Source organism: Stomoxys calcitrans, chromosome 4, assembly GCF_963082655.1.
Source record: "Stomoxys calcitrans chromosome 4, idStoCalc2.1, whole genome shotgun sequence".
Classification (NCBI taxonomy): domain Eukaryota; kingdom Metazoa; phylum Arthropoda; class Insecta; order Diptera; family Muscidae; genus Stomoxys; species Stomoxys calcitrans.
This window is the reverse complement of record NC_081555.1, coordinates 32,419,462-32,444,244: the sequence shown is the minus strand read 5'-3', so window position 1 is coordinate 32,444,244 and position 24,783 is coordinate 32,419,462. Positions and strand designations below refer to the sequence as shown.

General features: G+C 41.7%; 1 protein-coding gene across 7 annotated transcripts in view; it reads right to left on the bottom strand.

The window, feature by feature from the left end:
• Window positions 1-24,783, bottom strand: part of LOC106084540 (uncharacterized) — a 112,121-nt gene that overhangs the window by 5,442 nt on the left and 81,896 nt on the right. For 3 of the 7 annotated variants that reach the window (XM_013248287.2, XM_059366749.1, XM_013248292.2), the window contains 10 exons: window positions 21,475-21,627; window positions 21,279-21,409; window positions 17,862-17,945; window positions 17,352-17,505; window positions 16,893-17,293; window positions 16,506-16,832; window positions 11,833-12,049; window positions 4,531-4,749; window positions 3,176-4,419; window positions 2,823-3,115 (listed from right to left, as the gene is read on the bottom strand). In XM_013248287.2, coding sequence (XP_013103741.2) covers window positions 2,823-3,115; window positions 3,176-4,419; window positions 4,531-4,749; window positions 11,833-12,049; window positions 16,506-16,832; window positions 16,893-17,293; window positions 17,352-17,505; window positions 17,862-17,945; window positions 21,279-21,409; window positions 21,475-21,627 — 3,223 coding nt within the window. The remainder of the gene's footprint in view (window positions 1-2,822; window positions 3,116-3,175; window positions 4,420-4,530; window positions 4,750-11,832; window positions 12,050-16,505; window positions 16,833-16,892; window positions 17,294-17,351; window positions 17,506-17,861; window positions 17,946-21,278; window positions 21,410-21,474; window positions 21,628-24,783) is intronic. The other 4 variants (XM_013248288.2, XM_013248290.2, XM_013248289.2 and 1 more) reach the window with 4 other exon arrangements.

Sequence of the window (24,783 nt, the reverse complement as noted above, 5' to 3'; positions counted from 1 at the left end):
TTTGCCCCTGTTCCTTAGTGGAATTGGCATTCTGCATCTCTATCCGTTCCATAATGGCAGATTTATTTCCACTTATTTTTTTTCCATATCACTGTGGATCGTCTTGGATTTTTACGACGATCAAGAGTATACTTTATAGGGTCGGAAATGGATATTTTGATGTGTTGCAAACGGAATGGCAAAATGAATATACCCCCATCTTTCGGTGGTGGGTATAAAAAGTACCAAAAAGTACGAAATGGTACATATTTGCCCAGCGCGAGCGGAAAGGGCTAGAGATATGTACTTGGGCGCAAATTAAAGAGTGTCTCGAAAAAATATGGTCTCTCGGAAAATCGTACCTGAAGTGGGAGAAATAGTACGTTTAGCACTATTTGGTACTTTCTTTGTTAATTGATCTAGAGCTCTGAATTTTGAAACTTAGGTAAACTACGACAATTTTAATTGAGTGACTATAAGAGTTTTTTAAATTTTTAACATTGAGGCACTAAAACAAGTACCAAAAAGTTTCGAAATGGTTAAACTTTGTACATGGCGAATGGATAGAGGTCGAATTTTGAAATTTGATTTAAAAGACATCTGGTGCAAAAGTATGAGGTTGGAAGGAAAAAATGGAAAAGTAGTGCTGGTAACGGGAGAAAACATACGTTTCGTACCAAAATTGGTACCATTTGGTACTTTCTTTACAGATGGAGCTAGAGGTCTGAAATTTGGCAGGCAGGTACAACTAGGAAAAATACGATGGGTGGTTAAATGATCTACTCAAAATTCCTATATTTTGATACCAAAATTGGTGCCATTTGATACTTTCTTCATAGATAGAGCTACAGGTCTGAAATTAGGCATGTAGGCACAACGAGGAAAAATATGTGGGTGACTATTAATTTTTTACAATTCGTAAATTTTTGGTACCACTATTGGTACCATTTGGTACTCTCTGTGCAGATGGAGCTAGAAGTCTAAAATTTAGCATGTAGATAAAACTTAGAAATATATGATGGGCGACTAAATAATTTTTTAAAGTTTAAAGCTAGAGGTCCGAAATTTGGCATGTAGGTACAACTAAGAAATAAACGATGGATGACGAAATTATCTATTCAAATGTCGAACAGTTTTGTACCAAAATTGGTACCATTTTGTACTTTCTTTACAAATAGAGCATGAGGTCTGAAATTTGGCATGTAGGTACAACTAAGAAATCAACGATGGATGACGAAATGATCTATTCAAATGTCGTACTGTTTTATACCAAAATTGGTACTATTTTGTACTTTCTGTTCTGATGGAGCTTGAGGTCCGAAATTCGGCATGTAGGTACAACTAAGAAGTATATGATGGGTGGCTAAGTGATATATTCACTATTCACAAATTTTGGTACCAAAATTGATACCATTTGGTACTTTCTTAATAGATGGAGCTAGAAGTCTGAAATTTATCATTAAGGTACATCTAAGAAATATATGATGGGTGGCTAAGTGATATATTCACTATTCGTACATTTTGGAACCCAAATTGGTACCACGTGGTACTTTCTTAATATATGGCGCTAGAGGTCTGAAATTTGATATGATGGTACAACTATGGAAAATATGATGGGTGACTAAATAATCTATTCACAATTCGTACATTTTGGTACCATTTGGTACTTTTTTAATAGATGGAGCTAGAGGTCTGAAATTTATTATTAAGGTACAACTAAGAAATATATGATTGGTAATTAAATAATCTATTACAAATTCATAAATTTTGGTACCAAAATGAGTACCATTTGGTACTTTATTTACAGATAGAGCTAGAGGTCTGAAATTTGGCATGTAGGTACAAATAGTAAATATATGATGGGCGACTTAATGATCCCACAAAATTCGTACATTTTGTTGCCAAAATGTGCAAAATAATACGAAATAACTTATCTTTCCCAAAAGCGAACGAGGACTGCTAACATTAAGCAATTTGACAAACATTATCGCAATCTTGACAAAAATACGACATGTCGAAAATAAATTTACTATTTGTGGTCAAATTGGTACCTCGAAACAATATATTGGGCAACTAGAACATATTTTTTTTCGCATATTGAGGTATTTAAACATTCAAAATGGTACTTTCTTTACGATGTGACCTAAAGTTCCCAAAATTGGGATACAAGTGAACCTTGAATATGAATTTTGGGGTGACCAGAAGATTATTTTAAAATCGTACATTTAGGTACTAAAACGTACAAAATGGTACATTCATTACGAATTGAGGTAATGCACTCAATATTAGGATACGCTTACACCTTGACAGTAAATAATTGTCGGTATCATAGAATATTAAAAAAAACTGGCATTCCAAAGGAATTGGCGTTCCTTAAAAAAAAATAACAATCAAAGGGTTTGTTTTTAACAATAATGCATTATTTCAAACTAAAGTTTTTTCGCAGGAAATTTTTACAGGGATTATTGAGGTACAAAGCTGCATTCGTAGGGATTGTTGTGGTACATGCAATTTTATTACGCCGGTGGGTAGTCCAAAAATATTGAAATAAATAAATTTATCAGGGCTCAAAGCTTCTACAAATATGGTGAATGAGGAAAATGTGAGTCTCATACCAGCTGCTCATAAAAAAATATATATCAACTAAAATTGCTACCAAAAATTTCATATGAAAATCAACAAAGGGTAAAAGGTAGTCTTATAGTCCCATAATCAAAGAATTATTGATATCGATTATTTTTATAGGCAGCTGGCTTAAACATATACATATACAATGCCATACAATACAATAATAATATGAATGCAATTTATGATGGGCTTTGTATCCAACACCTTTCAGTTACCTTTCGGTGATGAACTTAGAGTCTGACATGTGGAATGGTGGTGATTGCTTTCGGTTAGCGGGTATACATTTGTGGGATACATGGTTAGGGTGCTGCTGCTGTTCATTTGAAATGTCTGAGCAGCATTGGCTGCCGAGCAGGTCGCTATGGATTCCGCTCGCAATAGATCGGGCGGCGACATTACCGACTCGCCATAATATGCACTACTCATGGGAGCTGTCGTCATCAGAGACGGGGAGTGCAGCGTTTGTTCGGTTAGTGTGCAGGTTTCCTCGTGCGATCTGACGGGTGGGCTAGAAAAAGTTGAATTCAATGTTACACTCTTTAACAGTCTACTGTGCCGCGCCACGTACCCTTCCACAGTGGGTTCCTTCGACAGAACTCGATGATGCAGATGTGAGTCTTTGGGCGTCAATGATCTTCGGTGCTCTTGCTCACGGCTGAGCGACTTGAGAATGCTTTTCAATTTTCTTCGCTCTAGAGTTTCATTGGACTCTGGACTGAGGGGGGCATAGTCGTGTTGCACCGTATCCAATTGATGTCGATGGTAGGGGGCTGGAACACACTTTGGCGTCTCCGAAGCTGATGTATTCGTCGATGTGGTGGAACTGGATTCATAGATAGAGAGAAACTGTGTGTTAATGCCGGCGGTATCGCTGTGGCTGCGATACAACGCCTCCGATATGGGAATACAGCTGGTCGTCTTGGAACTATCCAGGCTGAAACTGCGAGTTTGTAGAGCGCTCTCCAGCTCGGCCAGTTTCTGGCGCTCGTTCAGTATCTTCAGACGTTTTACGAAGGGCAGTCCACTGTACTCGGGCGATAAATCGAACACAGATTGATACAATTTGGCATTGCTTATGGGACAGTCTGAAGGCACCGCCTGGCCATTACCATTGCCATTCCCCGCGCAGCGTTTGGTCTTCTCTGTCGCCCTTGCTATCGTCGTTACATCCGAACGATGCGGTCTTTTTCTTGCAGGAACTGGTGGAGGTTTGGCTCCTTTCGGGGGACGCCTTTCGTTTGACAGCTGTTGCGGTATATTGCCATCGGAATTGTTCTTCAAAGGGGAGAAAATATCATCCGACGATGTATTGGAGGTGGCTAAACTGGTATAACTCGATGAGATCATGGTGGCCAGCTTTAGTTTGGACCATGGCTTGATGGGCGTATCTGTATCGGATACTATTGTGGGTGTGGTAGTGGACGGTTTTGTTATTTGGCTTGAAATGGTGCTGATGGATTTGTGAGTTTTCTTGGTCCCCTCACTTTTTCGTTTGTCTGCACCTTCACTTTCCACTTCACCACATTTGGTAACACTCAAAGTGTTGGGCGGCTCCTTTTTCGCAATGCCCACCGCAGAGGGTAGCCTTGCCGCCGCTTCCACCACACTCGGTGGCATGGCAATTTTTGGGCCACTCTCGCCGCTAACCTCGGCCACCCCCTGCAGTTTCAGCATTCTTTGTTTGAACGAAACCTTTACCATGGGTTTGATTTGAGCAACTGCCAAAGACGTGGATGCAGTCGTAGTACCCTGACTTGTGCTTAAAATCGATATGTTTTCTACTTTGTTGTTGGTCTCAGCCACTGAAGTAACCTGCGTTGTTGGAAAACAAAAAAAACTCATTCCATATAAAAGCAGCTGAGCTGTGTGTGTGTGCGTGTGTGTGTGTAATGAGGAGAGATTGAGCGGGGCTGTGAGACTTACCGGCAAAGCACCACCCTCTTCTGTCACCTGAACTGGTGCCGGAGGGGGGTCGTTTTTAATCTTTAACTGCTGCAGTCGCTGTATCAACGGCAATCCCTCGTTTATCTCCCTCTCTGGCTCCTCCTGTATTGATTCCTGTGGTGATAACGTACAGGTTACATGTGAATTAGGTGGAGATTTCTGTGATGGTGTAGACTTAACAGCTCGCTCTTCGCGATCCTAGTGCAAGACACATAAAGACACATACAAAAACTACTTTTAGGAGCAGGGATTGACACTCAGTTTGGGTTTGCTGTGTATGTAAATTTAGTTTTAGTAGTCTCAAACTAAAACACAAAAAAAAAACAATAAAAAGCCAAAAGAAGCCGAAATCAAAAACCCTAAACTAAAACTAAAGCGCATTCAAATGAATAAAGCAACTCAAACATACATATGTACTTGTGTTTAGAGGGAGGGAGCTATAAAACAAAAAAAAACGTTCATTTTCAGTTTACTCATGAACTTTCCATTAAGTAGCAGGGGATACTTCTCTCATATCAATGAGTGCAGTCCGATCGGAGTTTTAGCTCAACGATAAGGGGCCTCCTTTTTTAGGTCGAGTCCGAACGCATAGCGACACCACTACAAATGTGGACAGCATTAGTCAAGGGATAACCACTGCTCATTTTCTGTTTACTTATATGAAAATCAGTAAGAGCGTGCTAATTTCGGGCGGGCCGAATCTTGGGAACCCACCACCATGGATTCTGCCAAAATATGGGAGCTCTATCTGGTTATAGACCGGATTGGACCATACTAGGCTCAGTTGTTGAAAGTTATAACAGAACACTATATGCCAAAATTTTAGCCAAATTGAATAAAAAATCGAGGCTTATAAGGGTTCAAGAAGTCAAATCAGGAGATCGCTTTATATGGGAGCCTCATCAGGTTATAGACCGATTTAAATCATACTTGGTACAGTTGTTGGAAGTCAAAATAGAACGCTATGTGCAAAATTTCAGCTAAATCGGACAAAAGTTATGGCCACCAGGGGCTCAAGAAGTCAAATCGGGAGATTGGTTTATATGGGAGCTATATCAGGTTATAGGTCGATTTTGACCGTACTTGGCACCCTTGTTTGAAGTCATAACAAAATACTATATGCAATATTTCAGCCAAATCGGATTAAAATTAAGGCTTCCAGGGGCTCAAGTAGTCAAATCGGGAGTTCGGTTTATATGGGAGCTATCTCAGGTTCTTTAACGATTTGAACCGCTCTTGACACAGTTGTTGGAAGTCGTAACATGTAAAATTTCAGCCAAATCGGACAAAAATTGCGGCATCCAGGAACTCAAGTAGTCAAATCGGGAGTTCGGTTTATATGGGAGCTATCTCAGGTTCTTGGACGATTTAAAACGCACTTGGTACAGTTATTGGAAGTCGTAACAAAACACCGCATGTAATATGTCAATCAAATCGGACTACAATTGCGGCATCTAGGGACTCAAGAAGTCATATCGGGAGATGGGTTTATATGGGGGAGCTGCATTAAAATCTGAATCAATATGGTATCTGTGTAAAATTTCAATCGGCTAACTTTATGCGTTTGACCGCTATCGTAATTTCGACAGACGGATGGACGGACATGGCTAGATGGAGTCAGAGTGTCGAGACGATCAAGAATATATATTCTTTATGGGGTCCTAGATCAATGGTTCGAGGTGTTTCAAACGGAATGACTAGATTAGTATACCAACATCCTATGGTGGTGAGTTTAAAAAGACCCCTAGCGATAGTTAATCGATAGTTAATTTTTTGACTGAATATCGATTAATAATTATAAGCAACCCGACATTTAATGTATCCTTTAAGATACATTGAGCCTATAGAGGGCGCAATTTTCATCCGATTAGGCAAGCATTTTGTACAATGACTTCTCCCATGACTTTCAAATGTTTTTATTAACCTAGTTTGCCAGCTCTACTTGCTGCTCCGAATTTCTTCAAAATCAGGCAACAAATGCGTTTTTTATGGATCCAAGACCATAAATCGGGCGAGCGGGCAATTGGTCTATATGCCAGTTACATCAAAATATGAAAACGAGAGTTTGGCCTATATATCAGCTATACCCGAATATGGTTCTATCTGAACCATACTTGGCACGGATGTCGGGGGGGTCTACTAAAACTTACTGTTCCAAATTCCAATTGGTGTAGGAAATTAATTTGGGACACCGGGCTTTATTGAAGCTATATTCAAACATGGTCCAACATGTTCGCCATAGAATTATAGGGGTCTAATACACCTCATTGATCGAAATTTCGTCGAAATCTTCTTTTTATATGTGCCCAACACCGCAATCAGGAGATCGGTCTATATGGCATCTATATGATGGACTATATGCTAGCTATATTCAAATCAGGTTTGATCTGGACCATGCTCTTCACAGATGTTGAATACTCTAATGCAATTAATTTTTCCAAATTTTAAGTGAAATGGGATTATAAATGGGATTTGCATGTGCCCATGAAACGGGAGATCGGTGGTTTTGGCTATATCCGATTTGAACTTAGTCAACGGCGATTTCGAGGGATCTAGTACAATTTAGCGAAATTAGAGAATTGAAGCACTTATGAACTCAAAAAGTACAACTGGGCGATAGTCTGGTATAGACCATGATTTCCACAGACAGATGGATGGATGAGAAGACGGACGGACATAGTTAGATCGTCTTAAACTTGTTCGACATGGATATTTCGATGTATTGCAAACGAAATATCATCATTAAATCTATTACTAAATTTTAATTGCACAACATGTAAGTCCAAAATGTAGCGAGCATGTGTTAATAAAGTTGTTGCACGATGAGAACTACTAGCTATTCTATTTAAGGTGTGTTGTGTGTGTTTTCAGTGTTTGTGATTTAGCATATCTTTAGGAAATTTAACAAGTAAAAGTGTGCTAAGTTCGGTCGGTCCGAATCTTATATACCCTCCATCATAGATCGCATTTGTCGAGTTCTTTTCCCGATATCTCCTTTTAGGCAAACAAAGAATAAAAGATTTAATTTAATATTGGAGTTATATCAAGTTATAGTCCGATTCGGACCATAATTGAATTGAATGTTGGAGACCATAGTAGAAGTCAATGTGTAAAATTTCAGCCAATTCGAGTGAGAATTGCGCCCTTTAGGGGCTCAAGAAGTAAAATAGAGAGATCGGTTTATATGGGAGCTGTATCAGGCTATAGATCGATTCGGACCATATTTCACAAGCGTGTTGAAGGTGATGGGAGAAGTCGTTGTACAATTTTAGCCAAATCGGATAATTAATACACCCTCTGGAGGCTCAAGAAGTCAAGACCCCAGATGGGTTTATATGGCAGCTATATCAGGTTATGGATCAATTCGAACCATATTTGACACAGTTGTTGGAAGTCATAATTAAACACCTCATGCAAAATTTCAGTCAAATCGGATAAGAATTGTGCCCTCTAGGGGCTCAAGAAGTCTAGATCCAAGATCGGTTTATATGGTAGCTATATCAGGTTATGGACCGATTTAAAGCATACGTAGCACAGTTGATGGAAATCATATCGAAACACGTTGTGCAAAATTTCAGTCAAATAGGACAAGAATTGTGCCCTTTAGTGGCTCAAGAAGTCAAGACCCCATATCGGTTTATATGACAGCTATATCAGGCTATCGACCGATTTCAACCATACTCAGAACAGTTGTTGGAAGTCATAATTAAACACCTCATGCAAAATTTCAGTCAAATCGGATAAGAATTGTGCCCTCTAGTGGCTCAAGAAGTCTAGATCCAAGATCGGTTTATATGGCAGCTATATCAAAACCGTACTTTGCACGGTTGAGTCACAACAAAACACTTTGTGCAAAATTTCAGCCAAATCGGATGAAAATTGCGACTTCCAGAGGTTCAAGAAGTCTAACCGGGAGATCGGGTTATATGGGATTAATATCAGGTTATACACAGATTTAAACCATATTTGGCACAGTTGTTGCTAGTCAAAGTATAACACTATGTGCTAAATTTCAGCCAAATCGGACAAAAATTGCGCCTTCTAGGGGCTCAGGAAGTCAAATCAGGAGATCGGTTATTATGGGAGCTATATCAGGTTATTGACTGATTTACATCGTACTTGGCTCCGTTGTTGAGAGACATAACAGAATATAATGTGCAAAATTTCAGCCAAATCGAACAAAAATTGCGGATTCTAGGTGCTCAGGAAATCAAATCGGGAGATCGGTTTATTGTATATGGGAGCTGACTACTACCCCACGAAATGGGATGAGAGTTTGCATCGCACCCTATTAGTACCTCATTTACTGTCTGTTTTGTCTTTCTCACCAACCCTTGCAGTTCCGACGTAGGTGGCGGTGTCCGAGATTCGAAAGGCAGATAAAGTGATGCTAGGCTAGCAGGCGACGCAGCCAGAGTTCCTTCTTCTCTTCTTCTGAGTGATTTTTGAGGCTAGAATGGATTTCTAGCTACATGGTGGCTAGTTCCATTTATGAGTATTTCCGCCTTGTTATACCCACCACCGAAGGATGGGAGTGTATTCATTTTGCCATTCCGTTTGCAACACATCGAAATATCCAATTCCGACCCTGTAAAGTATATAAAGGGTGATTTTTTTGAGGTTAGGATTTTCATGCATTAGTATTTGACAGATCACGTGGGATTTCAGACATGGTGTCAAAGAGAAAGATGCTCAGTATGCTTTGACATTTCATCATGAATAGACTTACTAACGAGCAACGCTTGCAAATCATTGAATTTTATTACCAAAATCAGTGTTCGGTTCGAAATGTGTTCATTCACCGTAACGGTGCGTCCAACAGCATCTTTGAAAAAATACGGTCCAATGATTCCACCAGCGTACAAACCACACCAAACAGTGCATTTTTCGGGATGCATGGGCAGTTCTTGAACGGCTTCTGGTTGCTCTTCACTCCAAATGCGGCAATTTTGCTTATTTACGTAGCCATTCAACCAGAAATGGGCCTCATCGCTGAACGGTGAATGAACACATTTCGAACCGAACACTGATTTTGGTAATAAAATTCAATGATTTGCAAGCGTTGCTCGTTAGTAAGTCTATTCATGATGAAATGTCAAAGCATACTGAGCATCTTTCTCTTTGACACCATGTCTGAAATCCCACGTGATCTGTCAAATACTAATGCATGAAAATCCTAACCTCAAAAAAATCACCCTTTATATTCTTGATCAGCGTAAAAATCTAAGACGATCTAGCCATGCCCGTCCGCCTGTCCATCTGTCTTTTGAAATCATGCTACAGTCTTTAAAAATAGAGATATTGAGCTGAAACTTTGCACAGATTCTTTTTCTTGGTCCATAAGCAGGTTAAGTTCGAAGATGGGCTATATCTTGATATAGCCCCCATATAGACCGATCCGCCTATTAAGGGTCTTAGGCCCCTAAAAGCCACTTTATTCTCCAATTTTGCTAAAATTTAGGACATTGAGTTGTGTTAGGCCTTTCGACATTATTCTTCAATTTGGCTCAGATCGGTCCAAATTTGGTCCAGCTGCCATATAGACCGATCTTCCGATCTTGGGCCCATAAAAGGCGCATTTATTCTCCGATTTTGCCAAAATTTGGGACCGTGAGTTTTGTTAGGCCCTTTGACATCCCTCTTCAATTTGGCCCAGATCGGTCCAGATTTGGATATAGCTGCCATATAGACCGATCTCTGGATTTAAGGTTTTGGGCCAATAAAAGGCCCAATTATTTTCCGATATCGCCGAAATTTGGGACAGTGAGTTAAGTTGGGTTTCTTGACATCTTTCTGCAATATATCCCAGATCGGTCCAGATTTGAATATAGCTGCCATATAGACCGATCTCTCGTTTTAAGGTTTTGGGTCCATAAAATTCTCATTTATTGTCCGATGTCGCCGAAATTTGGGACAGTGAGTTGTGTTAGGCTCTTCGAGATATTTCTCCATATAGACCGATCTCTCGATTTAAGTTGTTGGGGCCATAAAAGGCGCATTTCTTGTGGGATTTCGCCGAAATTTGAGACAGTGAGTTGCATTACGGCCTTCGACATCCTTCTTCAATTTGGCCCAGATCGGCAGAGATTTGAATATAGCTGCCATATAGACCGATCTCTCGATTTAAGGTCTTGCGCCCATAAAAGGCGAATTTCTTGTGGGATTTCGCCGAAATTTAGGACCATGAGTTTTGTTAGGCCCTTTGACATCCCTCTTCAATTTGGCCCAGATCGGTCCAGATTTGGATATAGCTGCCATATAGACCGATCTCTCGATTTAAAGTCTTGGCCACATAAAAGGCGCATTTATAATCCGATTTAGCTGAAATTTGGCACAGAGACTTATGTTAGACTTATCGACATCCGTGTCGTATATGGTTCAGATCGGTGTATATTTGGATATAGCTGCCAAAATGATCAATATTTTGTTCGACAAAATTGAACAATGGCTTGTACTTATTAGACCACTCAATGTGCATGCCGAAGCTGGAAACCGGACACAACTTTGAATACCCACCAACTCTGGTATATGTGTAAGCCACCTTCCGTCATAATCAGCTAAAAAATTCATAATTTATGCCCCTATAGTAGCTGTATCTAAATATGGTCCGATTTGAACCACCAAGTTTCGTCCGCAGTGAATTCCCTGCCACGCCTCAAATAAAAGTTTATTGGAAGCACATGTGTAGTAACTGAAAGTGCTGCTTAATAAGGAGTCATCAAAACCTGAATTATGAATAATTTTCACAGATTAAGATGTCAGGAATTTGTCAAAGACTATAAAACATAGCAAACGGCCCAGCAAAAGCCCAGTAAGTGTGGGAGGATTTCAGTAAAGTTTTGTGAGTAGTGAAATTTGGGTGCCTGAATGGGTGTCAATGACCCAGGTGTATCATTTACAAAGCTAACACAAGTTTAGATATGAAGCTCAGAGATATGCTGACCGACAAGTGCTACATTGGATTAGGAAAAAGTTTGAAACGCTTGTGCAAGATCAGGAATCATCCTTCCTTTTATGTGTGCTCAACAAAGCGTGTACGTGTATAAGTAGTGAGGTGCATTGAGGACTCTAAATGTCCCTCAATCTCTTTTGCGTTAATGGAACTATTGTGATCATCTTGCGCCAGTATTGTTAAGTGGTATAGGATTATAACATAGAGGAAAGCTTCAAATAAAAATTGGATTCCAACAACTGATTATGGTTGCAAAACAGAAAATCAAAAACCAAAAAAAAAGAAAGAAAAACAAATTTTCAAGCAAACAAATAAGGCAGCCAACTTACCTGCTTTTCTTTAAGTAAACGCAGTCTTTGCAATAGAGGCAAACCAGCACCAATGGGACTTGGGGTTTTGTCATGTAATTCGGTTTTTTCTTCTGCCGCGTCTTCTTTCTCGTCGGAGCGTACACGGGACATACGTTTCAGCATGGATTTGCCATTTTTCGGTGAGGTATTGTGCAGTGGCTGCATTTCCAGTGATTCATCACTACGTCGGGATGCCCTTTGGAAGAGAAAAAATGATCACAATCATAAGTAAAATGATATAGAAAAGTGAACAACTTTGGCTGTAATCTGTGAAATCGAGGTAAATATCTCAGTTTAAGAGTTCAGTACGCCTGCCAACAAGGCGTATTTCTGAGGGAATCGGGTCAGGCATAATAAGGCTGCTGGCGAAGCAAAACGTTGGAAAGTTCTTTCCACAAAGCGCTGTGCAGAGAGAGGCAGCATAATTCTGAAGGCTTCGAAACGCTGTCTGATGAGTAGAGACTGCAGGCTTAGGGTTGGATTTCGGTTCGAAGTTCGAGTAAGGAGGCTTATCATGGTGCAGATAAATCTACACCACTCCGTGGCCGCCTCGAACGAACTTCTTCTTGCACTCTCTAGCTCTTCACTCGACATTACCTTGATTCAGGACCGTTATGTTGTTAGAAATAAAGTCTCTAGCTTAGGCAATAGGAATTACACAGTATTTACTCAACCCTCTGATGATAAGATAAGGACGTGTATTGTGGTAAGAAAAAGTTAAAACTTGATCCCTTAATCGAAATATGGCAATGGCGCCAGATCGCTGAGGTTGGAGACGAAAAACTCTGGTCCCTCGCTGATCCCATTGGTTTACCTGCCCTATGACGAGACGGACCCTCCTATCGAGATAATGTGTAGGCTAGCGTGCGAGAATGACCGGAGAATGTGGTTGATCTGGGGTTGCGACGCCAATGCGCACCACACACAATGGGAAAGTACGGACATCGACAAACTCATCGATTGATGAGTTTATTCTAAAATCCAGACTGCGTGTTTGTTGTATTGGTGGTGTTCCGATTTTCCAGATACGTTATAGGTCAAAGGTTATAGACGTAACGTTGACGAATCTTGATGACACTTGTTTAAGGGCTTGTAGGGTCTCCGAGGAGTACTTCTTTTCGGACCATAGATATATCATCTTTGATCTGATGTTGTCTACATACATCCACCCATCAAACAGGAACCCCAGAAAGACCAAATGGAATCGCTATGCGGAGAGCGTTGAAGGAAAACTTCGAACTTTAAGCACCTCGCAAACTGGTAGAAAAGAGTTTGAATTGGCAGCGAATCTGCGGACAGGAACCATGTTGAGTAGTTATGAGGAGAACTACCCTTTGACATATCCGGGTAAGAGTTTGCAACCTGTTTGGTTGAACGGATACCTGAGGTGACTAAGACAGAGAGCAAATTTGCATTTGTACTCATTTCTCGTATTATTGCAGCTATAGTACAAAATATTGTTGTGATGCCTCTGCCAATCCATTACACCTGCAGTTGAAGTTAGAGTCCATACATGGTATTCTGGTGGCCATGAAGGTCCCCTCTTTTTTGGTAAATTGGGTTGAAAGGACGGATTATCAACGCATCACTGACAGATGGCTCGATAAGGAAGATTTTGACCAGAGGAACTTCGCAAGAAGGAGTTTCATCTCCTTTATTGTGGCTCCTGATGATCAATGTGTTTCTGAGGTCTTTCGAGTGTGAGAGAATGAAGGTCGTTGCCTACGCGGACGACGTCGTTATCAGAGTGAGTGGCCGTTTCCTCTCTACTATTACGGATATCGTGCAGGGAGCTTTAAGAAAGTTTTGTGGATGGAAGACTGAACTGGTCCTTTTCACCAGGAGAAGGCAGCTGGGTATTTTAAAGGGCCTTTCCTGAATGGGGGGGGGGAGCTACCGCTCTCTTTGGAGCCCAAGTACTTGAGCGTGAGAAGAAACGTCGAAGAAAGGGTCAAACGGGGACTGAATGTGCTCTACTTCTATTGCAACTCGATAGGAAGGAGTTGGCCGGCTGGTGCATTGAATGTTTACGGCGGTTGTTGTTGTTGTAGCCACATTTGCATGTGGAGGTGGCGATCCTCGTCAAGCCCCTGTAGTTGAGCAAGCTCGTTCCTGTCCAAAAGACCGATTCGCCATGGAAACAGTGTGGCGATTGATTATTTAAAGGCGCCAATAACCCTCCTTGTCATATCAAGCATCATAGGCACTCAGTATTTGTGCAAGCCCATGCCGCCCGGTCTCTCATTGACACTCTCCGCTCGATTCCGCTGATTGTGCGCGACTGCCGTTGCAGCTGCTCCGTATGGAACATTTCACTATTCGCAACCTGCGGAAGCGCCCTGTAGCTCGCGGATAAGATTCTCGTGAGAGCAATGAACACCACACAATTAGGACCTCGAATGTTCCAGCCTGTGTGGTGCTCACAGCTATCCCGTGCCGGGGTGGTGTTAACGCTCTCATCGGATGCCAAGTTTTAGGGCGTGATTCTTGACCAGAAACTAAGTTGAAGAAGATACGTCGAAGAAAGGGTCAAGCGGGGACTGAATGTACTCTACTCCTATCGCAACTCGATAGGAAGGAGTTGCCCGGCTAAGGGCAGGGTTGGTGCACTGGATGTTTATCAAGCTCGTTTCGGTCCAAAGAACCGATCGCCGCGGGAACCGCGTGGCCATTGATCATTTAAAGGTGCCAATAACCCGCCTTGTTATATCGAGCATCATAGGCACTTAGTATTTATGCAAGAGCCCATACCTCCCGGCCTCTCATTGAGACTCTCCTTTGGAAACCGCTGATTGTGCGTGACTGCCGTTGCAGCTACTCCATATGGAACATTCCACTATCCGCAACCTGCGGAAGCCCCCGGTAGCTAGCAGTTAAGATTCTCGTGACAGCAATGAACACCACACAGGTCGGACCTCAATGTTTCAGCCTGTGTGGTGCTCACAGCTCTCCGCTCTCTTCGGAGGCCAAGTTTTAGGGAGTGATTCTTGACCAGAAATAAAGTTGGAAAAAAACGATGAAGAAAGCGTCAAAAGGGGACTGAATGCGCTCTTCTTCTGTTGCAACTCGATAGAAAGGAGTTGGGGGTTAAGGCCTCGGTCGCTGCACTGGATATTTACGGCGGTCGTTCGGCCAATTCTCACCTATGGTTGTCTGGTGCGGCACAAAGCTTTGGGCAACTCTGCCCTGCGCAGGATAATCGAGAAGGGACAGGGTGAGGAGGCATTGCTAATATCTGGGGCAAGGAGAAGAGCCCCGAGAGAGAGGCTTAATGCCTCGTTCGCTGCACTGGATATTTACGGCGGTCGTTCGGCCAATTCTCACCTATGGTTGTCTGGTGCGGCACAAAACTTTGGGCAACTGTACCCTGCGCAGGATGATCGAGAAGGGACAGGGTAGGGAGGCATTGCTAATATCTGGGGCAAGGAGAAGAGCCCCGAGAGAGAGGCTTAATGCCATTCTCGACTTATGCCTTTGCACTTATATGTAGCGTGTGTGGCAACTAAGATCGCCATGAGACTAAGGGAGACGCTCCTCTAGTTAAGGCCGTTCTTCTGTTCTGCGTGAAAATGTTGATGCAGCATGGGGCTATGCTATATGCGGCGCGTCTCATTATATACCAGGGGAGTTCTTCCTTGTTGATGGTTTCGAAGTCGTTTTCCCGAATAGGGATCTCTGGGTTGAAGGCACTCTGGCCTTCCCGAGACTCTCTGTATACACGGTTGGGTCTATATTGGATGGGGACTGTGGAGCCGGAGTCTGCATTATATTTCTTAGAATCAAGAAATCTTTTAGACTTCTGCACGGGTACAGCGTCTTTCAGGCGGAGGTCTAAAGGCTCTGGAGACGGTGTTGTTGGAGGAGTGGCGGCCTGTTCATACTTTCATATATACGTGGACAGTCAGGCGGTGCTGAAGTCTCTGGCGTCGGGTCGTGTAAGGTCAAAATTGGTTAGAAGATCCAAGGAGCTTCTCCAAACCATGGGAAAGGTTGTTATGCTCTGCTGGGACCTATGCCATCAAGATATGGCAGGGAACGAAGCTGTCGACGAGCTTGCCAGGAATGGAGAAGTTGGAGACGGTCGAGCGCCTGTTGTGTCACTGCCCCGCACAGAAGAGAAGACAGAACCCCCAACAGGTTCTTAGCTCTTATGTCATTCTGGAGTTCTGTAGAGGCCTGAATTGGCTGACTGGTTCATACTCTCGAAGGTGAGCTTGTAGTTGCGTGCCCTCCAAACCCAACCTTACATAATGCCTCTTTTCAGGGCTGCAAGGACTTATAGGAAGATTCCAAATTAGAAGTAAATACGAATCAAAGGCCTGCACAAGACCATTCAATTCTTCTTTCAAGGCACACATAGAGTATTTCAAGAACTGAACTCTTCGTTAAAATATACAACATTGTATGAGACAAATGAGAACTGAGTAAAACAGATAACAAGACACCAAGACAACGAGATGAGTGAATGCAAAAAATTAACCCTTAAGCAAAAAGAGAGAATGATTCAGATTTCAGGTATTTAAGTCATTAAATCCTCCTGAATTCGGTAAAAACCTTCTACATTCCGCCGCTGGGTAAGCCAACCGGCTTAAAAACAATAGGCCAATGTATGAGTGTTCCACTTGCAGATAACCTATTCCGCATTGAATTACCTTGATTTTTTAAGTACACTTCGGAATCCTTTTACATCATGTCTCAATTTATCGACAATTTTCTTTGAGGCACTATTTTCGCTACTATCACTGTGATTAACATGGTGGCTATGATGGTGATGATGGCTCTGATGATTAGCAGCATCCTTGTCGGCCTTGGCCTTGGCGTGTTTCTTGTTCACACATCTCACTTCCATTAGGCGTTTGCGGCCCAAAGTCTGTAAAATCTCTTGGGCCTCGGGATAGTCTTTCATGGCAGCCAAGACATCTTCACGGGAGAGGGAAAAGAGCTCAGAATAGCCAACGGAACGTACATCTGCTGTTCGCCTAGGGATAAACATAAATTTTATTCAAGTTCAAAGATAAAACAAATTTCTGCTGGCATACTTGTTCAGGCCATCCAAGTTTAGAATACCAATTTCACCAAAAAAATCTCCCGCCTTCATGGTGGTCAAAACTTTGCCGGTCTCACTTAGAACCTCTAAAATACCATCGGCTATTATGAACATTTCTCTGGCCACTTCTCCCTTGCGACATATGGAATCGCCTGGCGTAAAGATGTAGGCCTTCATTTTCAACACCAAATCATGCAAGAACTCTGGCTGACATTCTTGGAAAATGGTAACCTTTTTCAGCACACTCAAATTTACATGCAGAGCCAATTCGGTTTTCAACTTATCCGGCAGCAGGCCCAAGGCGGTATTAATATCACCACCGCCTTGTATACGTCCTCTGGACCAGCTGTAGTCATACCAGCGTAAGACTCTACGTTTCATGCCTCCAGGAACCTAAAAACGCAAAGCACATTCTATAAAAGGATGCAAACAAAAAGGACTTTCGTTATACCTTATGATGTCTCATATATGTCTTTGCTCCATCCAGAAGTCTTTCAAATTCCAGGCGATTGGCATTGCGATTTGTGATGACATTACCCACTTGGCCCACAATGGTTGCGAAAATGAAGACGCCTATTAAATAACTGACTATGGTGAAGACATATCTGCAAAAGAGTGTATCAATAAAGAAAAGATTATGGTTTGTTTCTATCTACGATCTACTCATCAAAGTTTTCGAAAACCAGGATGACTTTGAGATTTTTTGTAATTTTTGGAATACTCCATGAAATGAATATCAAAATCAATTGTTAAAGGCTGTCCCATTTTTCGAAAACTTTGATCATTGTTTGCTAATTATTCAATTTTTTTTTAAGATCTACTCTCTTCAGAGTTATATACCCACAAGCTTTGTTGTCATATATTTCTGAGTTAGAAAGACTTACTGGCGGACAGCCCTCAACTTAAGTTGATATTGATTTCAAGGAAACTCCCTGTAAATGGTTTTAACAATTATTCATACCCATAACTTGAGCCGAACTGAAGCAATCGGGATTTAATGCCACGCCTCGGTATTGATCTTGGGCCGTCCACCGAAAAGTTTTGTCTTTATATCAAAAAATATTGAATACAAAATTACTTTAGTACTTTAGTTCAGATATTAACACTTAAACACCCCTGAAGAAGATTATGTACTAAGTTAGGTTAGGTTGAAAAGAGGGTGCAGATATCGGCCCCATGCCACTATGGACATACACCTAAGCCTAAAAACTATAAAGTAACCTCTAAAAGAAAATTTTAAGTCATCAATTCCGTGCTATTTACAAAATCCTTTATTGTTTTCCATACCACTCTCCTAAGTTGGTTCATGTCTGGTATAGTGTCCCCACCTAAGTGCCGGTATCTGTTAGACGCGGATGCCGAACAATGACAAAGGAAATGCTCAAACGTCTCATCATCTTCCCCGCATGCCCTACACATGCTATCACTTGCCGCACCGATTTTACATAAGTGAGCTGACCTCCTTCTTACTTCCTTTCAGTAATAGCCAAGGATCCCCCCATAGGAATTTCACCGTCCTACCGACCGTTTCGCTGCTCCAAAATGCTGCATGCGCATTCGTCGCCCTTGCCCTTAACTCGGACTGCGTCGACCCGAAAGGCTTCGGGTTAACCAAGTTTATTGACGGCAGTCCTCTGGCCTTCGCCGCCAGATCATCTGTACTTTCAGATCATCTGTACTTTCTTACTTAGTTATGACCCGGCAACCAAACGATGCAGATTGTGCCATCCTCAGAGAAGGCGTTAATCTCCTTTTTACACTGCAAGACTGTTCGTTACCGTTGCCGTCCTGGTCGTTGTTGCCCTTATTACCATTTTACTCTCCGCAAAGATTTTTCAAGTTTTTTGCCCGTTTAGGGCGAAGATTATTAAATTTTACAATTCTTGTTTGTTTCTCTTTCGCGACGAGCTCAATGATCGGAGATGCAAGTGGAAAAGGAAAGCCAAAGATGGCAACACACACTAACCACTATGGGACGCGTTTCGTCTTTGGTTAGAAGACTTTTCAACCATATTAGGTGAGATGGCTTCAAGGGCCGTACGTTGGTATATTGTATTTGAATCGTATTAATAGCGAAAACTCATCTATGATACAAGTACGACATAAACAACGCTCGTCAACCCTGTCTATTAGCTGTACTTTTCCCAATGCATGTATTTTTGTGTAATGACAGACTTTCTTTCTGTGATAAATTACACTTCTTCCGTAGTACACATGATTTTCTGCATCTGTTGGAAGTTGTATTGATGGCTTCAGCAATGGCTCTCACTATTGCTCCTTGTGCCCAGGTTCGAATCCCTGCCGGCCTTTGCCGAATTTTTCATTTTTCAAGTTTTTTTGCCTATTAGGGCGAAGATTATTAAATTTTACCATTCTTGTTTGTTTCTCTTTCGAGACGATCTCAATGATCGGAGTCCGTAAAGATGTTCACACTCGACGTTCCCGCGTTAGCACCACACCACTTCACCTATCCCGTGATCGGCCAGATCTCCGGAAGCAGGACCGTATTATGGTCAGGCAGTCTAAAACAGATCTCAGTCACTGGGTTCTCAATGTAGACCCCCAGGCCCACTCTGTTCTCTAGCTTTGATCCATCAGTGTTACATGATCTGATCAGATGGCAATACCAGAATTCCGTCAATCTAAGACTGAGTCGATGGCAGCAGAGCCTCGCACTCGGCTTCAAGGTTCATTTCAGGTATTCAATCGGAAACCTCTTCCCTTCCTTCCAGGTTTCCTATCGTTGCCTCGATTATACCGCAATAGTATGAGCTGCTCCCATTCTCCCATCGCCTTAAGCCTCATAGCCGCACTGTACCTCACGCTTAATCTGTATGTAAATGGGTCGGATATCTAGAAAAGTCACCAGTGCCCTAGTGGGCGTGGTTCTCATCCCTCCGCCTATGCCAAGACAACATGTTATCTGAACCTGTTGTATGGTCCTTATGTTGCACTTTTTCTCCATAGCAGTCCACCAAACTACTGAGGTGTAAGTAAGTATTGGTCTTATCACGCTCCTGTAAAACCAGTGGACTATCCTCAGATTCTGGTCCCATTTCGAGCCTACGGCCCGTCTACATAGTGCCCAACATATGTGAGCCTTCTCAGTACGCTCCTGAATGTGACACTTCCAATTCAGTTTCCTGTCCGAGATCACACCTAAGTATTTGACCTTGTCAGATGTCGAAATCATCTTATTCAGGAAACGTGGTGCGTTAAATTGGCCCACCTTCGTCTTCCTCGTGAACAGGCATATTTCAGTCTTCTCTGGGTTAACATTGAGACCTCTGGGTCTAGCCCTGTCTTATGCCATATGCAAAACCCTTTCGGCCCTTCTTCATAGCTCGTTCGGTTGCTTACCCCTAAGAAGTATTATAACATCGTCTGCGTAGTAATCCCTCCTCAGTCAGCATCCGTAATCGGCCATTTATGGTGGTCACCCATAGAAGTGGCGATAAAATGCTCCCCTGTGGCATGCCCTGTGCCACTTTCTCCCTTATATTTATGCCATGGGACACACAATTTATCCACCTGTTCCTTAGCATATGGTTTATCCAGTCTCTAAGGACCGGGTTCTGCCGTTACTAGACTAAGGATTGAATCAGTGTGTAGGTCCGCACATTGTTAAAAGCCCCCTCGATGTCAAAGCCTCCGCCGGGGTGTACGTTTTAGCATCGAAGGATTCTTCTATTTTATGCACAACCTCGTGCAGGGCAGTCTCCACCGACCTTCCCTTGACATAGGCATGCTGTTTGAACTTGAACAGTTCGCTGGATGTCCTACTCCTTATCAAGGTGTCCACAATACGTTCCATGGTTTTGAGTACAAAGGACGTAAGGCTTATGGGTCTTTTGGCCTTTGTAACCAGTGTTACCAAAAAGATAAAAGCTAAAAAATCACCCTTTATTTCAACCTTTACGAGGTCCATTTTTTTTACTGAAGAAGGCCGGTGGCCTCAGGAAGTGGCAGGCATGCGAAGACGATATTGGACCGGCCTTGTACTCAAGACTCTTGTCTAAGTCAGAAGTCTTTGTAGTTCTGTCGCATGTTGTCCTTCGAAGCCTCTGCAGTCCAGTCGCCCGTCGACTAGGGGAGCTTGGTGCAGTCTTTTCACTAGTCTATATTTCAGTAGCAGACAACATGCTACCGCCTGATACTTTTTATACCAATTAAATAAGAAAAAATTAAATTTTAGACTTTTCTTTGTTAATAGTTTTTGAATCGTTATGTGCTTCAACTCCAACCAAATCTTTCAATTCTCTACGCGATATACTTCGCCTAGCAGTAGTTCCAATATTGTATAGTTCTCAAGATGTAAAACTTTCTAAAAAAAAACACTGAGATAACCCCCTCCTCAATTTGAGAACACATAACTTACTCGGCATTCGTTTCCGGCGTTGGCAGATCCCCAATTGTGGTTAGAGTGAGAGTTGACCAATACAAACTGCCCAAATATTTTCTTGTCAATGTTGCATAGTCACCCGGGCGATATGGATAAACCCAATCTCCCTGAAAACAAATAAATTTTCAATGGACATTTTCATTAAGGTTCAGTTATCGTATGCAACACTTACCTGAAATCCTTCAGCCTCGGAGAGTAGATAATAGAAGCAACCAAACCAATGGGCCAATATTAAAAGAATATGAATTAGATTAACAACACGCCATAAATTTGGCCAAACAGTTCTACTTTCAACAATATAATAAAAACGAACAGATCTATAAACCTGGAATAAAGGGAAAAAAGTGGTTTATTCTCCGAAGTGAAGGTTAAAATTTTTAAAATATATGGCATGTTGGACCGAAACAACTCTTATATATAAAAATCAATTTGTGTTTGTTTGTAGGTTTATTTGTTTGTGTGTTCCATATAAACTCAAAAACGGCTGAACCGATTTTCTTGAAATTTTGGTGAAAATTGGGTACTACATTTTTTGATATCTGAAGGGGGGACGGACCCTCCCCCTTTCCCCTAATTTTTGAGAAACGCCAGTTAACGGAGATGGGTGGTGCGATTTAAGCGAAATTTTGTGTGCTATCTTATAGTAACCTGCAAACAAAAATTTGATATCCAAATTTCGGATGGGGTACCTAGGTGGGCGCCCCACCCGCAAAATCAACCAAATATGTATATACACCAATCACGACAATATGGGACTCAAATGAAAGGTATTTAAGAGTAGAATACGAATCTGATACCCAATGTGGGACCAAGTGCTAGGGGGACCACCCCAACCCCAAAAACACCCCTAAATCGGACATATTTACCGACCATGGCAATATGGGACTCAAATGAAAGGTATTTGTGAAAAAAATACGAATCCGATTTCCAAATATGCGACCAAGCGTTGGGGGGGGGGGGTTGCCCCTCCCTAAAAACACCCCCAAACAGGTTATTTCCTGACCATGGCAATATGGGGCTCAAATAGAAGGTATTTGAGTGTAGAATACGAATATGATATCCAAATGTGGAACCAAGTGTTTGAGGGCCGCCCATCCCCGAGAACATCCCCTAAAGAGGACCATAACAATATGGGACTCAAATGAAGGTCTTTGGAAGTAAAGCAAGAATGTGATATTAATATTCGGGAAAAGTGTCTATGGGGCCACCCCACCCCCATAACACTACCCAAATGGGAAATATTTACTGACCATTGCAATATGGGGCTCAAATAAGAGGAGAGAGTAGAATACGAAGCTGATATATATATTGGGTTGCCCAAAAAGTAATTGCGGATTTTTTCAACGAAGTAAATGCATTTTTAAAAAAACTTAGAATGAACTTTAATCAAATATACTTTTTTTACACATTTTTTTCTAAAGCAAGCTAAAAGTTACAGCTGATAACTGAAAGAAGAAAGAATGCAATTACAGAGTCACCAGCCGTGAAAAAATTTGTCAACGCCGACTATATGAAAAATCCGCAATTACTTTTTGGGCAACCCAATATTATCAGAGAAAGTCACTGAATGCCCGCCCCATCCCCCAAACCGGACATGTTTGCCTATTATGGAAAAATGGGGCTCAAATAAAAGGTATTTGGGAGTAGACCGTGAATCTGATACCAACATTCGGGACCAACTGTCTAGGGGACGTCTCACCCCCATAAAAACCCCCAAATAGGACATATTTGCTCACCTTGGCAATTTGGGTCTTAAAGAGAGTGGAGCTCTCCACAAAGCGGACATATTTGCTGACTTTTGCAATAAGGGGTTTAAATGAAAGTTATTTGAGATTAGAAAACGAATTTGATATCCAACTTTGAGTCCAATGGCAATATGGGGTTCAAATAAATGTTATTGAGAGTAGAGCACGATGCTGATTTATTTTTTCAGGACTAAGTGTTTGGGGGACAACCCCACTCCCCAAAACACACCTAAATCGGACATATTTACCAATCAGGTCAATGTGGGGCTCAAATGAAAAGTATTGGGGAGTAGAGCACGAAATTGATACCCATTTTCGGGACCAATTTTCTGACGGTCTACCCCTTCCAAAAAGCACCTCACAAACAGTAATTATTTATTGACCATGGTAATATGGGGCTCAAGTAAAAGTATTTGGGAGTAGAAAATTAATCTTTTATCCAAGTGTGGGGCCATGTATTTGGGGCACCGCCCCTTCCCGAAGAGCATACATTTACCGACCAAATGAAAGGTATTTGAGATTAGAAAACAAATATTGGGTTGCCCAAAAAGTAATTGCGGATTTTTCATATAGTCGGCGTTGACAAATTTTTTCACAGCTTGTGACTCTGTAATTGCATTCCTTCTTCTGTCAGTTATCAGCTGTTACTTTTAGCTTCCTTTAGAAAAAAAGTGTAAAAAAAGTATATTTGATTAAAGTTCATTCTAAGTTTTATTAAAAATGCATTTACTTTTAAAAAATCCGCAATTACTTTTTGGGCAACCCAATATTATAACCAATTTTGGGGCCAAGTGTTTGAGGTACGCCGCATCCCATTAACTTCCCTCTAACCAATGGCAACGTGGGGTTAAAATCAATGGTATTTGAGAGAAGAGCACGATGCGGATATTTTTTTCAGGGCCAAGTGTTTGGGGACTAACGCACCCCGAAAACACCCCCAAGTAAAAGTATTTGGGAGTAGAAAATGAATCTGATATCTAATTGTGGGACCATGTATTTGGGGCACCGCCCCTTCCCGAAGAGCATAAATTTACCGACCAAATGAAACGTATTTGAGATTAGAAAACAAGTATGATAACCAATTTTGGGGCCAAGTGTTTGGGGTACGCCTCATTCAATAAACTTCCCTCTAACCAATGGCAATATGGGGTTAAAATCAATGGTATTTGAGAGAAGAGCACGATGTGGATATTTTTTTCAGGGCCAAGCGTTTGGGGACTAACGCACCCCGAAAACACCCATAAATCGGACATACATATTTACGGACGGGTCACGGCAACATGGGACTCAAATTAAAGGTATTTGGGAGTAGATCACGAAGTTCATAACCACTTTCGGGACCACGTTTCTAGGGGTCCACACCACCCCTTAAAAGCCCACCAACCGCCACCCTGGGAGCCTTTTTACTCCCAAAATCCCCATGAGAATATTGGTCTGAAATAAAGTCTCTTAAGAATGGAGTATATCTAACATCCAAACTCAAATGACCCTAAACCCGTTGAGCGAATTCAGAAATCAGTAAAGATTATGTGGGGTTCAGATAAAGGCATTTAAAGCTCTTTTATAGTCGAAAATAAATATTTAAAAGTTAAATTTGTTCCATATACAGTAAAAGAAGGCGCAGCGGAGCGGGCCCGGTTCAGCTAGTTTTATATAAATTCCATCAAACATTGCTTCACCAATGACTTCCTATGAACAGAAACCAATAATAAGATCTGCTTTTCAAAATTTAGATG